This window comes from Chrysochloris asiatica, unplaced genomic scaffold (assembly GCF_000296735.1).
Source record: "Chrysochloris asiatica unplaced genomic scaffold, ChrAsi1.0 scaffold00159, whole genome shotgun sequence".
Classification (NCBI taxonomy): Eukaryota; Metazoa; Chordata; class Mammalia; order Afrosoricida; family Chrysochloridae; genus Chrysochloris; species Chrysochloris asiatica.
In genome coordinates, this window is record NW_006408677.1 from 1,325,868 (window position 1) to 1,343,038 (window position 17,171).

Below are 17,171 nucleotides of genomic sequence, written 5' to 3' on the forward strand. Positions count from 1 at the left end.
GAGACTAGCAACTGGGATCTCAAAAGCTCATGATTGGCATCTTAGGTGCAATTACTGGTCTCCCTTACCAGAGGAAAGAAGAGTGATGAAAATTGAAGACATGTGGAAACACTTAATCCAATCAACTAATGGACTATGTGAACATCAACACAACTCTGAGATCAGAAGAACTAGATGGTGCCTGGCTACCACTACCAAGTGATCGGAAAGGTCCTGATTAGAGTCAGAGAAACCGTGGAACAAAATTCAAAATCATTTTTAAAAATTCAGGCATTGTGGTAAGAAAGAGACTAGTGGAACCCTGAGACTACAACACTTGGGCATTCTTCAAGTCTTGAATTAAACTCATTCACGTGGCTCAATTTTTAGGCATGCAATAGATAGGTCTAAAAGAGATACAACATGAGTAATACATACACACCATGGAATGCTCAACTGTTTTAGATGTAAAAAAGGCAGCATTTACCCAAGGACAAAATTCAGAAGGGTGGGGAAAGGAGGAGGAATCGAAACAAGAACGACAAGAAGGAAGAGGGATAAGTGATGTTACACAGAGGGCATTGCAATCGAGATGAAACTAAGTGTGTGATTTGTTGAACATAAAACCGATGATCTGCTCTGTAAGTCTTTACTCAATTCACAATTAAAAAAAAAAAAGTGTTTTTGAAATTTCTTTTGTAAGCTTATACTTGGAATTTAATAAAAGATATTCAGATAAAACTTTGATCCTTAATCAATAGCTACTATAGCACAGAAGAGCACAGAATTCAGCTGACAGTTTACTGACCAAGACCTATGGAGAGATGTCTCTTGCACACTCCTCTTCTGATTCAAGACTTGTTTAAAAACAAGTCTTGCTTTTCATCTATAAGCTCCTTTTCAGTATAAGGAGTTGTTGTTGTTAAGTGCTGTTTAGTTGGTTCCAACTCATAGTGACACTATATAAGGTTTCCAAGGAGCGGCTGGTGAATTTGAATCACTAACCTTGCAGTGCTTATCCTACAGCGCCATACCAGGACTTCAGTTTGAGTTGTTGTTGTTGTTGTTATGTGCCATGGAGTTGGTTCCGACTCAATAGCGACCCTGTACAGGATTTCTGAGGCTGTAAATCTTTACGGGCACAAAAAGCCTCATCTTTCTCCCACGGAACAGCTGGTAGTTTTGAACTGCTGACCTTGCGGTTCGCAGCCCGGTTCGTAACACTACACTACCAGAGCTCCTTTCAGTTTGAGTACTACTTGAAAAAATGAAAGCTTCTGTTCAAATTTTTATACCACCGTTCTTTATTCTTCATATTTCAGTGTCTCTTAAGGCTTAGCTAGAACTTGGACATAGTTTAGAGACAACCCACCATGTGTGCTCATTGGGTACATTCTTCCTTTCCCGCAAAGCAAATGTTTCCAATTTTGGTTCTGATACCAAAGAGTTAGAAACCAGAGTATTGGAAGTCTAAATATTTTGTGATGATATAAACAGTGTAACTGTGTGCTTCCTACATTCTTTCACAGTCACTTTAAAAATAAATAACCAAATAAATGGTCTCAATCAGGCTGAGGACCGTACTAAAATAATGCTAAATCCTTCATCTGGAGAACAAAAGCTATGCAGGGCCATGCTTCAAGTACATGAGGGCTTTATCAGTTCGTGGAAAATATCCATCTTCTTTTAACAGCTTCCCATGAACTTTTAGAAGCCCCCTTTCATTTCCACCACATGGGCTGTGATTTAGGATAATGAAGAAAATTTACAGGAAGTGGTAAAATAAATGGATAAAGAAGGCATGTTTTCAGTACAAACGCTGGCTATTTACAATGTTTTCATTGAGAACTAAACCTTGGGAGATAAAAGGATAATGTTCTTGAGAAGAAAACCAGTCACTTCAAAATATAAAATGCTTACCTTTTCACCTTCCCTTCCTGGTTCACCAGGATCACCACGATCACCAGGCAAACCCTTTAAAACATAGATGAGGTGATGTCAGTGAAAACAGCAGAATTTTTGTTATTGTTAAGTGTCATCGAGTTGGTTCTGACTCACAGTGATCCTGTTTTGTGAAACGTAGCTGATAGTTTTGAACCGCTGACCTCCTGGTTAGAAGTCCAATGCTTATCTTACATTACCACACCACGACTCCACTGGCAGAATAATGAACTCCAAAAAGCCTCTCCTCCACAAAAACAATGAGAACAGTGACAAAAATGGTCAGAATTAACTTTTGCTCAACTGTAGAAACTAACCAAAGGCTTGCAATTATCAGTGAGTCCTAGGGTTTTTAGACTTGTTTTATTCCCTACACCCGCTCCTCAGCTCCACCAGTGTCTTGACAAGTCTGTGATCACAGTGAACAGCAGCAACCTTGCAGCCACTGGAGAAAGGAGGAAGAGGTCGGAGCTCCTTCTAAGATCCATTTCTAGAGAAATGTCATTATTTGACCTATCTGGTGTTGTTGTTAAGTGTCGTTGGTCAGTTCCGACTCATAGTTATAGGGTTTCCAAGGAGCAGCTGGTGAGCTTGAACCGCCAACCTTGCAGTTCAAACAGCTCTGCAGTCTGGCGCATTAACCCATAGCGCCACACCAGGAGCTGGAAAACCCACTTGTAGTGCTGTCTGTTGGACCTGATACCAGCTCACCCAGTGCAAAAAGGAAACATCCCCCCTACTGCCCCCACCCCCCAGAAACATTTGTTGAAAACAATCAAATGTAACTGATGAATGCTGGTTGGTTAAATCATGAAACAGACCAATTGTTCCAAAAGAAGCCAGGAGCTGAGGCATTCGGCATATCTTCCCTATGGTCTTATTGCTGCATGCCTTTAAGTTGGTTCTGACTCATAGCTACACTGTATAAGATTCCTGAGAGCAGCTGGTGGGTTTGAACTGCCAACCTTGCAGTTAGCAATCCAGTGCTTATCTTACAGCGTCACACCAGGGCCCATTTTCCCTTATACGATTTATATGTTTAAGACATTTGTGAACCTAGAGTTTGTTAAGTTCAGGACTGCTTGTTTAATAGCATCATCTTGAAATCAATTTATCTGATTATATTACTTCTAACGTTTATCTTCTGGTAGCATAGTGGTTATGAGTCAGGCTGCTAACCTCAAAGTCAGCAGTTCGAAACTACCAGCCGTTCTGCAGGAGAAAGATGAGGTTTTCTGCTCCTGTGAAGATTCACAGCCTCGGAAACCCTGTGCAGGGTCACTATGTGTCGGAACCAATTCCACGGCACACCACCACCACCACCAACCTTGGGAGCCTGGTGGCTCCATAGGATAAATACTGGATTGTGAACCACAAGGTCAGTGGTTTAAGTCCACCAGCCGCTCAACAGGAGAAAGATGATGCTTTCTGCTTCCACAAAGATTCACAGCCTTGGGAACTCAATACAGGCTCACTATGAGTTAGCACCAACTTGATGGCACTCAACAATAACAACAGTGCTTATCTTACAGTGGCAACCAAGGCTCCTAATTTCTAGTTTTATAAGATTTTTTTTTTTTCTTTTGGAATGACCTTCAAATTTCAACCAGTTTCCTAAATGACTTTGAAAACCTCTTTTTATACCCACTGTGGATACTCTATACTTGAAGAGGTTGCTTGGAAAATGTCCCCAGATTTGATGTTATTAGTTGCCTTTTTTTTTTTTAAATAGCAATCAGAAAAATTACCGGTGAAAATTTTATTTAAAACTTATGTTCACACAAAAGCTTGTATTTTTATTCACAATGGCCAGAAATCATTAAAATGTGGTGGGGCTTCAAAAAGTGTGTTGAAAAATCCCATTGTATTTGAATTCCATTTTCCCTTGAACTTTTTAAAGCCCCCTAATAATTTTTTAAAGAGCAGTGGTTTGAGCCCACAAGCTGATCCAAGGGAGAAAGATGAGGCTTTCTGCTCCCACAAAGAGTTACAGCTTCTGAAACTGTAGATACGGTCACTATGAGTTGGAATCTACTGGACAGCACTTAACAACAACACCAACATATTTTTAAATAGGTAAATGTATAAACAGTGCTAAAACCATACAGTGGAATACTACACAGCAATAAAAAGGGATAACTACTGTAATACTGATACATACTGTAATGCTGAGTATTATATGAAAGAATCCTGATGCTTTAAGGTTACCAACTATCTGATTTCATTCATATGACATTCTGAAAAAGGCAAATTTATAGGAAAGAAAAAAAAAAATCATTTGTCACCAGGGTCTCAGGATGGGGAGTAGGGAGAACCAGAAAAGAGTAGGAGGAAACATTTTGAAAGTGATGGAACTGTACTTGATTATAGCGGCTATAAAGGAGTTCTGGTAGCATAGTGGTTACAAATCGGGCTGCTAATCTCACAGTTGGAAGTTTGAAACTATCAGCAGTTCTGCGGGAGAAAAATGAGGCTTTCTGCTCCCATAAAGATTTACAGCCTTGGAAACCCTATACAGGGTCACTATGAGTTGGAACCGACTCCATGGTACATAACCACCACCACCATCGTGGTTATAGGCGTCCTAGTGTAGGACTATAGGATGAGCAATGGAGTGTTAACTGTGAGATCAGTGGTTCAAAGCCACCAGCTGCTCCTCAGAAACCCTATACAGAATCACTATGAGTTGGAACTGACTTGATGACACTTAACAACAATATGGTGATTATGTAAGTACATTATTCATATGTCAAAACGCACAAAAAAGAAAGGTTGAATATTACTGTATGTAAAAACAATATCTCAATCTGATTTAGAAATCTGCTTTGAAAATCTGATAAAACACTTAACTGATCTGATTTAGAAATCTTACTTCAAAAAAACATAGTGGAATCTCAACTTTACAGTTAAAACAGAAAGAAAAAAATGATTTCCATTCACCTAAACTATTCTCAAACCCCTGCATCTAGCACCACCTACACATGATGTCAGTTTGGGAGGAAAGAGGACCTTTGCTACTCGCCTGAATTCCTGGTAGCCCATTCTCTCCATCTTTGCCTGGTTTACCCTATTGGATACACAGAAATAATGGGACATGAACATACCTTTGTTATCTAGGAAATATGAGGTTAGAGAATACAATAAATATTTTTTTTCTGTATTGGTTTTTATTAAGTCAACTTTTTAGGTTATGTCAGTAATGACATTTTTGGCAATAAAAGTAAGGATTTATGAGGAAATAACAACATTATATTCATATCTATGCATATATAAAGACACAGACACATTTGTCATTTTTGGCAAACAATATGACTAACGATATGACTTACTCTTTTGCCTGGCTCTCCTTGTTCACCCTTCTCACCTTTCACACCACCTGGAGGACCCTGTACAAGCAAAAGCAGTTTTACATTAGTTCATGGGATGCTGTATATTAATACCAATTTACATTAAGGATGTTAATGCCTTTTAGGTTACTTACTGGAGGACCACGTATCCCTGGAGGTCCAGGTGGCCCACGGTCACCAGGAAGCCCCTATAAAGTAGTAGGGAAAAGAAAGTAATGTTAATCCTGGAACATGTATATTTCTTTCAAGTGATTAACTGTACTTGTTGTTGTTGTTAAGTGCCGATGAGTCGATTCTGACTCCAAGTGACCCTGTATGGGGCTTCCAAGGAGCAGCTGGAAAATCTTTTAACAAGCTGAACTCTAATCTCCTGTTGAATAAAAAGAAGTTTCTAATTCAAACTTGAAATATGCTAGGCAAAAGAACATGGGTTCATCTTTGCTCACTTCAGTAAATTTCTAGTGTATGGACCACCCAAGTTTTGAAGTAAATAACAATATTGAAAAGAAACATTTTTATTTTAATTTGTATAAAACATTATTGTACTTTTTAGAAGTATGAGACTTTTAAGCAAACTTACATTTTGCAGAGAAGTAAACGACCCAATTCATATTGGTGGCAGAGTTTCAATACAATTTGTCCTTTTTCTGAACTGTCTTATCAGCTTTTATGTGAAACAAAAATGCACAGTGTTTGTTCAAGAGTGAGCCAATATGTTCTAAAAGATATATTGATCTCTCCATCTTGTCTAGGAGAAGTAAGATATCAGATTGTATTTTTTTAACACAACAGGAATTTATAGGATTATATCATCTTTCTCCTTGCATACCAGTGAAAAGTCAAGAGCACAACCATCTAAGACAATGAGAATCTAACTTATCATGACATAATTTTGCATCAATTCTCTATTTTGCAACAGACCTAGAAGACAATCCTATAATTCAAAAAAAGTGACCTTTTAACTTGTGTGTAAATCACAAGGCTTCATATTCAAATCACAAGGGACTTTGCTCTTATACTCATCCCTGCTCTAATTTCTATAATGCCGTCCACTAGTACCATCAACAAAATAAAGAGTATCTACATCTCAGATTTTTTTTTTTTTTTTGGCCTGGTCTTCCAAGCAACTTACATGCCACAACATGGTATACAACAGCAAGTCAAAAATTACTGCAACAAAATCACAGGAACCTTTATTTAAAAATTGTATTGTTATTGTTTCTCAACATCTCCTCCATATATGTTTGTACACTGCTGAAGGCAGTGTTGCCAGCTCTCTAACCTGAAGAATTCTGCCCTTTTCAATTTATACCACGTCAAAACAGTAGTTTTGGCACCCTTGAGTGACTCAAATTGTGCTCCTTTGGAATTCTGAGGTTTCAGAACAAAACTAAGTCTGAAGGGAGGAAATCAGGGCTGTAGGGTGGATGGGGTAAAGTTTCCCAATGACATTTTCGTAGGACAGCCCTTCCTATACTTGAAGAATGAGCAGGTGCATTGCTTTGATGAAAAAAAAAAATCCTTGGTGCAACTTTTCTGGCCTTTTGTTTGCCAAAGCAGTTTTCAATTTTCTTAACACTTCTACACTTCTTCACAAGTTTTAATTGGGATTGTCCTGCATTCATTGAGAAAATCTTTTCAGATCACTCCTTTGGAATTAAAAAACAAACAACAACAAAGAACATTCACTATAAGTTTCTGAGCTGATCTTTCGCCTTGAATTTTACTGGCCCAGCAGATGTGTTGAATACTACTGTTTTGACTTGACCTTTTTTTTTTTTTTTTTTTTTAAGTACCTTAATGATCTGTAGAATCAGAACCACAAGGTTGGCAGATCAAACCTACCACCTGCTCCTCAGAAACCCTATCCAGGGTCGCTATGAGTCGGAATCGACTCAACAGCACTTAACAACAACAACAATGATGCTAAGACAAGTGCACTAACCATCCACTGATCACAGCAACATGTCTAAACATGTTTACTTGCAATAATCCTGTGCATGTATGTATGAACTGGAACCTTAGGAGTTTTACTCACCCTTCTGCATCTCTTTTTTCAACCACCCAACTAATCAGACAGCAGAAAGATGTTCATTCTGCTTCAGATGATCCCTGTTTCTTAGAGGTTTATCCACATCAGTTAACCAGATCTTTTAAAACTACATCAAAATTTATTTACCTCCTTTAGTGAGATTATCTTCTTACTTCAGTAACAATACCTTCTGACTTCAATACAGAAAAACTGTCTATTAGGTCTCCTCTAGTGATCATCAACTCTAGTGTTTCTAGACATTGGCTGTAAGTTGAAACCTTTGGGAAGTTTAAAACATACTGATTCTGAATCATACACACTGAGATTCTAATTTAATTGGTTTGCAGTACAGCATGAACAATTGGATTTTTCAGAGTTCCCCAGGTGATTACAACTTGCAGTCCAACTTGGAAACTAATGAGAGCATCTTACTGGAACACATCTATCCGTACCCTACATGACAAGTGTTTACATTCTGGACAATTCCAATAGTTACAAAGTTGAACCTCACTTGGGGTGAACCCACTCACTGGTCCTAGTTCTATTACCTGGAATTATACAGACAGCACAGACTGAAACAATCCAATTTACACATGACAATTGTTTAGTGTTTTGAAATAAATAATGTTGTATTTGAAAAAGTAAATATATGCCTATTTCTTCATCTCATGGATCTCCACATTTTTCAAAGATTACTTTAAGTGGTTGTGAGACAGCAGCTGTAAATTACTTTGCAATGTACATTAAGATGTACTTAGTGTGTGCCAGGAGTTAAATCACATATATTGGAGTGACACTCTTCTCCTATTAATTTCTGCATGCATCTTGACTGTAATTTCTTAACAATTTTCTGTACTCAGTTAAATTTTTTTTCTTTTAAAACTACCTCTATTTGCAGATATCCTACTCTTGCATAAAGAAAATTCTAAGGCATTCACTAAAAAAGAGTAGAACAAACAAGTGCAGCAAGGTTGCAGAGTATAAAAATAAAATAAAATAAATTACTTGTCGACTATGGAGAAATTAGTACCCTCACTCATTGCTAACTTTTATAGCAAGCTTTTCATTGATTTCCTCCCTTTTTACTTACCTGATCGCCCTTCTGAAACTCCACATCAATTGGTCTTTTCTGTTCACTGATCTGTCCAGGTGGACCAGGTGGGCCCTGAAGACCTTGTTCACCCTATATTCAAGATAAGAGAGTGAGGAGGCTTCATAATCTGCCACAGAAAATAATGCAACATGCAAGCTAAGTCAGTTGAAAGAAGCAAGAGAAGGAAAAAGACAGGTTCAAATGCCTATGAAAGGAGAAAGCTGAAGGCTGAACAGCTAATCCTTTTTCTTTATTTACCTTTTCACCTTTAGGTCCTTGGAAATTTAAACCCATGTTCCCCTGCAGAGAGAGGTTTCAGTTTAGAATCTTATTAACAATAGTAAAAAGAATCCAAGTAAAAGATGTTCAGAACAAGAAAATTACCTTTGTTCCTGGAAGTCCTGGTGGGCCAGGAGGACCCTATGGATAGAAGGCACAGAATAGGAAAACAAGGGGTTAACATGGTAAGGTTATTTAAAAACTCATTTTGTAAAGTGAGGACTGAAAATTGAAAAAGCCATTCAAAATAACATGTTTTTGGCTTTTTTCCCGCATTGCTTTTTAGTCAGATTAAGTTGATTAAAACAAATTAGGTGACAGGGCATGAATGTGTAGGGGAAGAAATGAAAAGGATGTGTAGAGGAAGAGGGGTAGCACAAATGCCAAAGAGCAATACAAAAATTAAACAAAAGTTTCTCATACAGATCAGAATTATGGGTAAATTTAGGTACCATACAGCAATTCACTCTGTAGTTATAAAAATCATATGGCTTATTTTTTACTCCAGTTTTATTTTTATGCAATCTGGTTTTATGTATTAAGAATGTTTCAAGGTATGAAAAGTTAAATACACAACAACCATATGCTCAAGTGTATCCCCTGTTAATTCAATGGATGCATACATTTACATATGATACATCGTTGGCATTTCTAATATTTTGCTTCATCTATTGAGTCCTCGTGTGGTACTGTAGGATAACCAATGGATTATTAACTGTAAGGTCAGCAGTTCAAGCCCACCAATCACTCCTTGGAAAACATTGACAAGATCACTATGAGTAGGAAGCCACTCCATGACAATAACAACATTGAATCACCACTAAGTGAAAGGACATACAGAAGTATACAGTGAATTAATTAAGTGGCTACAAGTTTTAAGGAAATTAAAGGTGTCATAATAAACCTAGGGTATACCTATGATGTAACAACAGAGTTAGGAAATACAACTAGAGTTCAGTCTCCTGTATACAGGAAATGTACACCTAAAACAGACTAACCAAATGTTTTCAACCCTTTGCCTAAAGAGTTGCAGGAAAGCAGAAAGCACAGTCTTTTCTGGTAGTTCTTTTAAAATTTACTTAACCTTAGTTTTTTTCATTCAGGAGTAGAGGGCCAATTGTCACAAGCAATAATGTGCAATCTATAAAGGTATAATGAAAACTGTCACTTAAATATATGGCAGACGAGAGAGTGGCACATGAGAAATTATTTTGACTCAAGTACAATCGTCTTTCTCTTTTAAGAGGGCAACTGCAAAGCTCTAAGTCTAAAACATGACTTGAATGAAATCTGAGCATGTCAGGGGTAAAAATATTTAAAATTTATTAGGGTGGAAAATATGAAAGGCCATAGAATCTAATAAAATAAGGGAATATATGTTGTACTTTCAGGGTCTTTGGAAATTTTTGTTTCTCTCCTGGAGTACACAAATCCATTAACCCATTGTAGAGTGAACTACTCCCTTGACCAATCCTACTGTTTTGTCCCCAAATCCCCAACCAAACTTGTTGCCATTAACTGATTCTGGCCCTATATAAGACACAGTAGAACTGTTCCATAGGGTTTCCAAAGCTGTACATTTTGATGGAATCACAGTGCTGCATATTTCTACCTAGGAGTGCCTGGTAGGTTCAAACAGCCAACCATTCTGGGTTTTCAGCCAAGTGCCTAACCACTGTACCATCACTAGGACTATTCTGTTTTGTCCCAGGCTCCTAAAATATGAGAGCTGATGTTTCATGTGAATCCCACCCAGCTTTTGTTCTTAAACAGCAAAATGCAATTTGAAGAAGCATGTTCCATCCAGTGATTAAAGAACTATCTTTGTTGACTCGAGATGGCCATAATCAATTTCAACATTCACATCAAAAGACAAAACACATAATGCTTTAAATCTTTCCTTTTATGTACTTCATTTTTTTCTACCTGTGAAATGGAGATAATAGCACATATATTGCTCACCATAACATTTTTAGATTTCCCTTCAATTAGAAATTTATGGATTATGAATGTTGAATACATACATAATGTTTGTGCAATAAAGCAGAAAGAATAGGTGGAGAAATGAAATTACAGAAGGAGGCTTACCATCAAACCAGGTGGTCCTGGGGGACCAATTGGCCCTGGTAAACCAGTGGGACCAGCGGGGCCCTATTAAGAGAAGTAAATAAAATGATAAAACACACATATATACACATGCACACACACATGCATGCTGTCTCACTTTATCTTACAAAGACCAATATGGATAAAATTTAAGCCGAGGTTGCTGCGGACTTATGTTCTACAATCCTATACTTCTGCATTATTATAAGCAGAATTTTAAGTACAGAAGAATAAGGACTTTCTAAAAATAAGTAAGAGTTGATTGTTGTTGTTGTTATTGTTAGGTGCCGTTGAACTGGTTCTGACCCATTGTGACCCTGTAGAGGGTTTCTGAGGAGCAGCTGGTGAGCTTGAACCACCGACCTTATGGTTCAAAACAGCTTTTTCGGTCCAGCACATTAACCTAAAGCACCACACCAGGACTCCAGTGTTTAATTAGCGGGGACTTTTATAAAACAAATGGGAAAGCAAAGACTACAGCTTTAAAGGTGTCTTCTCTAATTGCAAAATAAACTATAAATAAGACTAAAGACAAAGAAAGAAATAGAATAACTGGAAAAAAAAAGATGAGGAAATGGTGCAACTGTTGTGGAACCAGATTTATTTGTTCTCCTAGCAGACAATGATAATTCTAATATTCTTCTCCATCACCATAACTCAAATACATCAGTTCTTCTAAGGTCTTCCTTACTCACTGTCCAACATTCACATGCATATGAAGCTACTGAAAATACCGTGGCTTGGGTCAGGCATACCTTAGTCCTTAAACTGACATCTTTTCTCTTGAACCCTTTAAATAGGTCTTTGCCTAATGTAATATGTAGTTTGATTTCTTGATTGCTGTTTCCATGAGTATTGATAGTAGCTCCAAGCAAAATGAAGTATTTGACAACTTCACTCCTTTCTCCATTTATCATGATGTCATCGGTTGTTCTAGTGCTTAGGATGCTTGATTTCTTTATACTGAGGTGCAACCCATATTGAAGGCTGAGGTCTTTGATCTTTATCAGTAAATATTTTAATTCTCTTAGCTTTCAGCAAGCAAGGTTGTATCATCTGTATATTGCAGTTGTTAATGACTTCCTCCAATCCTGATGACACGTTCTTCTTCAAATAACCCAGCTTTTCAGACTGCCTGCTCAGTGTACAGACTGAATAAGTATGGTCAAAGAATCGAATGCTGGCATACACCTGTACCGGTTTTAATCCATTCAGTATTTCCTTGTCTATTTGAACAAGGTTCCTTAAGAGCACAAGTAAGTGTTCCAGAATGCTCATTCTCCACAATGCTATCCATAGGTTCTCATGACCCACACAGTTGAAAGCCTTTGCAGAGTCAACAAATCATTTCCTGGTATTCTGTGCTTTTATCCAAGATCTATCTGATGTCAACAATGATATCCCTTGTCTCACGCCCTCGTAGGAATCTGGCTTGAATCTCTGCCAATTTCCTGTCAACGTACTACTGCAGCCGTTTTTGAATTATGTTTAGCAAAATTTTACTTGCATGTGATATTAATGATATTGTGCAATGATTTCTAGATTCCATTGGGTCACCTCTATTTGGAACGTGCACAGTTGACCAGGTAGCCATCTTCCAAATTTCTTGGCATAGATGAGTGATTGCCTTCAGTGCTGCATCAGTTTGTTCAAAGATTTCAGTTTGTATTCCAACAATTCAGAGGTTCTTTGCCAATGCCTTCAGTGTAACTTGGACTTCTTCCTTCAGTACCACTGGCTCTTGATCATATGCTATCTCTTGAAATGGCTGAATACAGGCCATTTCTTTTTGGTACAGTGACTCTGTATATTCTTTCCATCTTTGATGCTTTCTGCATCATTCAATATTTTGCCCATAAAAATTCTTCAATATTGCAAGTTGAGGCTTCAATTTTTCTTCAGTTGCTTGAGCATCTCTACCCTGGAGAGCAGGTATCTAAGTCTTTGCTGATATCCATTTTGGTCTTCTCCTTCTTTCTTGTCTTTTTCATGTATGATGCTCTTGACATCATCCAAAGACTCTTTTGGTCTTCGGTCATTAGTGTCTAATGCATCAAATCTGTTTGAGATGATCTTTAAATTCAGGTGGGATAAATTCAAGGTCAAATTTTGGCTCTTGTAGACTTAAATTTTTTTCTTCAGCTTCTGCCTGAACTTGCATATGAGCAACTGATTGTCTGTTTCACAGTCTGACTTTGGCCTTTTTTGTTGTTGTTGTTGTTGTTACTTTGTATTGTGAATTGAGTGAAGGTCTACTAACAAGTTCTTCAGTTTTACATTCAACAAATCATACACTTTACCTCATCTGAATGATTGCAATCTCTCCATGAAACAACAGTCATCCGCTTTTTCCCAGTGGCTATTTCCCTTCCAACCACCTTCCCATCCCTTCTCAACATTGACCATTTGATTTTTTAAAAAGTTTTTATTGTGAATTATGTGATGGTTTCTATGGGAGAACATCAGCTTTACATTCATCCTATCATATTTAATTTCATTGCAATGATTACAATCCCCTCCATGCATCATCAAACAACCAAAGGATACACCCTGCAAGCCTTCCCCCCAGCTGCCAACACACAGCCCCTCTTTCTCCCTGAGTCCAGAGTATCCCCAGCCACTCCATCTGTCCATGTCATCATCTCTGCCTCCATCTCTGGTGTCACTATTTCTCAGGGTAGGGTCCCGCACTCCATTCCTCTCCCTTGATGGTCCCAGGGACCTCTGATCCTGGACTGAAAAATCAACCACTCCCCTCCTTTTGTTACAAAGTGTCTACCTTCACATTTTCAACCCTCACAATCAGTCCTGATAGCAATTATTCACTATTGTACTAAAAGAGTCTTATCCCCATCTCCTTTCATCAGCCCCATTCAGGAAGATGGGAAACCACTCAGTGGAGATTCTACCTTCCGCTGCACCCTCTAGAACTAGACTCCCTTTTGAAAGCTTGTAAGACAGTCACTTCTAGCCTTTGTAGCCCCCCCTCCCCATTTTGGGCTGCCAATGTCTAAGTTGCCCATCCCTGTCAACCCTGTGTACTGTACGGGTGGGAATGATCCTCGCTGTTAAAATTTGTTCCCTCTTTTGAGCTACTACATTCATAAGTATAGGTCAAGTTCATCAAATTGTATCAGATTACTCTTTTTTCCCCTCTTCTTTCTCCTTCTAGTTGAGTTCTGCTCATTCAGCCATTGAAGCCAGGTAAAGTGGGTACTATCTGCAAGTATGGGTGTTCTTGTGCATATGCCCTCACTTTATATCAGCTGCATACTTCACTCTCCGCTCTAGTCCTCTGTGGCCATGTCACTGTCTCTGGCCCAGGAGTCCCCAGGTCTTGTCATACTGATCAGGTCTCAATCTGTGCTCACAGGCATCTATTGAATGTGGTCGGACTTAGCTCACAACTTCATTGCTGTTTTTCCCCCACTTCCTCTTATCGGTGACCAACGTGTTCACCAGTCAAACCACATGCCTGCTGGTGTATTCGCCTTAAGTCTTAGTCTTGGAAGGGGGTTTGCCCTGAGGGGACCCGACCACTTGCATTGATGGCTCCCGGGCGAACAACTTGTAGTATAGTCAATCAGACTGCCATTATTGTTTTTGATTTTCCCTGCCAGTCTTTCTTTCAAGAAATTTTTTCTGTTCTTCTTGCCGCTCCAGGTTGGTCTACTTGTCATTTCAAGTGGAAATTTTCCACCTCAGAAGATTCTTGGATGGGGTTCAGGATTCCACCTATGGTTTTATGTAATGCAAAGTTTCCGCAGGAAGCCTCCTTTACTGGGCAAGTTCTAGCCCCATTTTAGGTATTCTAATCAGTTATTGGTTGAAGATGGACTTACAAGCTTTCTATGGTAATGTTTCTGGCTATTCCTTTCTCTCCCCCTCAAGTGTCTATTTTACAATGATAGGCAAGGGAAACCAAGATTCAAAAGACAGCCAAGCATCTTAACATTATTTCCCCTCTTTTATCCATTCCAAATATACTGCATGGGGAGGAGATAGTCTCTTCAACAGATGGTGCCGGCAGAACTGGAAAGTGATATACAAAAGATTGAAACAAGACCTTTACCTCACACCTTATACAAAAACTAACTCAGCATGGATTAAAGACCTAAATGTGAATCCCAGAATTATAACGGCCATCAATGAAAAAAAAACAGGGACAAATGTGAGGGCTCTAATACAGTGAATACACAGACTACCAAACATTTTGAAAAGTACACAAACAAAAGTAGACAAAATAGATGAGTGGGACATATTAAAAATTAAAAGCTTATGTACATCAAAAGACTTCACCAAAAGAGTAAAAATGGAGTCCACAGATTGGGAAAAAATCTTTTGCAATGACACATTGCACAAGGGACTACTTTCTAAAATATATAGGAAACTACAACACCTCTACAAGTAAAAGACAAATAACCCAATTAAAAAATGGGCACAGGACATGAACAGGCACTTCACCAAGGAGGAGGTCCGGGCAGCCAACACACTAGCCATTGTTGTTATGTTGTTGTTGTTAAGTGCCATCGAGTCGGGATCCGACCCTGTATAGGGTTTCCAAGGAGCAGCTGGTGAGTTAGAACTGCCAGCCTTAATGGCCTACACCGACGTTGCAGTTTACCGCATTAACCGGCAACGCCACACCAGAAGTCCACTAGCCATTGTTGTTGTTGTTGTTGTTAAGTGCCGTCGAGTCGGATCCAACCCATAGCGACCCTAAACAGGGTTTCCGAGGAGCGACTGGTGAGCTTGAACCGCCGACCTTGCAGTTCCCACACCAGAAGTCCACAAGCCATTAAAGAGATGCAAATCAAAACAACAAAGAGGTTTCATCTCACACCAGCAATAACAGCAAAGATAAAAAAAGTAGAGGACAATAAATGCTGGCGAGGATGTGGAGAGACCGGGAACCTTCTACATTGCTGATGGGATTGCAAAATGGTCCAACCACTCTGGAAAGCAATATGGCACTTCCTCAGAAGGTTGGAAATAAAAATACCTTATGATCCAGCAATTCCTCTACTTGGTATTTACCCACAAGAAACATGAGCTATAAAATGAGTAGATATATGCCCACCAATGTTCACAGCAGCACTATATTTACAATAGCAAAAAGATGGAAATAGCCTAAGTGCCCATCAACTGAAGAATGGATAAACAAAATGTGGTACATACACACAATGGAATATTATGCTACCTTGAAGAATAACAAGGAAGCTGCAAGCCACCACATAACATGGATGAACCTTGAGGACATTATACTGAGTGCAATTAGTCACAAAGGAGAAATCCTGCATAGGACCATTATTGTAAAAGATTAAGAACCCACACTAAAAGAGGAAAAAAAAAATTCTTTGCTGGTTACTGGGATGTATGGGTTGGGTTGAAGGCAGGGAGGGGAAGGTGGAGCACAGGGTAGGGAATAGACACAAGATAGCTTGGGTGTTGGGAGGGGGCTATACAAGAAGGGGGAGGGGAATGGAAGAACAAGGTGGATGGGAGAACTGTTAGGCAGGTTTGTATGGATCAAGTGGGACAGAGGTAAATAACGATGTATGCACAACCTTGGGCTCTGGGATACAGAGATTGAGGCATGTACCTTTGATTTTGATATGCTCATAGTGAGCATATGATAGTGAGTATATCTTATTAATGTTGTAGTTCACCCTATATACCTATCTACCGCTTGGCTGAAAGCTGTTCCCCCTGCATACCTATCTAGTGCTTGACTGAAAGAGGTGTGTTCCTTTCCAGATCTGAAGGGTAGTTGAGGGCCACAATATTAGGTTCCTCTAATCTCTTTCTGACCAGTACACTGGGTCGTATTTAAAAAAAAATAATTTTGAGTTGTATTCCACATATCCATGACTTTCTAATGGGATCCTATTAAGAGCAGTTGATAGTGGTAGCTAGTCACCATCTAGTTCTTCTGGTCTCAGGGTCATGGAGACTGATGTTTACATGTTCCATTAGTCAGGTGGACAAGGTGATTCCAAGCATCTTCAATTCTCATCATTCTTTCTTCTGCACATTAATAACTGCACTTTAGCTTTTAATATCTCAGATGCTAGTCACCAAAGTAGGATGTAGAACATGGTCTTTGTGTACTATGTTGTGCCAATTGACCATAGTGTCCCTGAAACTATGGTTCTGGGGTTCCAGGTTCAACTAGTCCTTGCCTTAAGGTGTTTGATAATATCTAGTTTTCATCATTTTGCCCACTGTATGCACCACCACATTAACAGTGGTGTTTACAGGAAAGCTAGATACTCATGTACCAATCTTGTATCTATCTGCAGGACATATAAACGTATACATACATATACATACATACACCTATATGGAGTCCTGGTGTGGTGCTGTGGGTTAATACACTGGACTGCAAAGTCGG

General features: G+C 38.8%; 1 protein-coding gene across 2 annotated transcripts in view; it reads right to left on the reverse strand.

Moving 5' to 3' along the window:
* The window catches only part of COL4A5 (collagen, type IV, alpha 5), a 360,371-nt gene that overhangs the window by 163,945 nt on the left and 179,255 nt on the right, over positions 1 to 17,171 (reverse strand). For both annotated transcript variants that reach the window (XM_006871035.1, XM_006871036.1), the window contains exons 10-17: positions 10,760 to 10,822; positions 8,777 to 8,812; positions 8,651 to 8,692; positions 8,390 to 8,482; positions 5,402 to 5,455; positions 5,250 to 5,306; positions 4,943 to 4,987; positions 1,900 to 1,953 (exon numbers count right to left, since the gene is read on the reverse strand). In XM_006871035.1, coding sequence (XP_006871097.1) covers positions 1,900 to 1,953; positions 4,943 to 4,987; positions 5,250 to 5,306; positions 5,402 to 5,455; positions 8,390 to 8,482; positions 8,651 to 8,692; positions 8,777 to 8,812; positions 10,760 to 10,822 — 444 coding nt within the window. The remainder of the gene's footprint in view (positions 1 to 1,899; positions 1,954 to 4,942; positions 4,988 to 5,249; positions 5,307 to 5,401; positions 5,456 to 8,389; positions 8,483 to 8,650; positions 8,693 to 8,776; positions 8,813 to 10,759; positions 10,823 to 17,171) is intronic.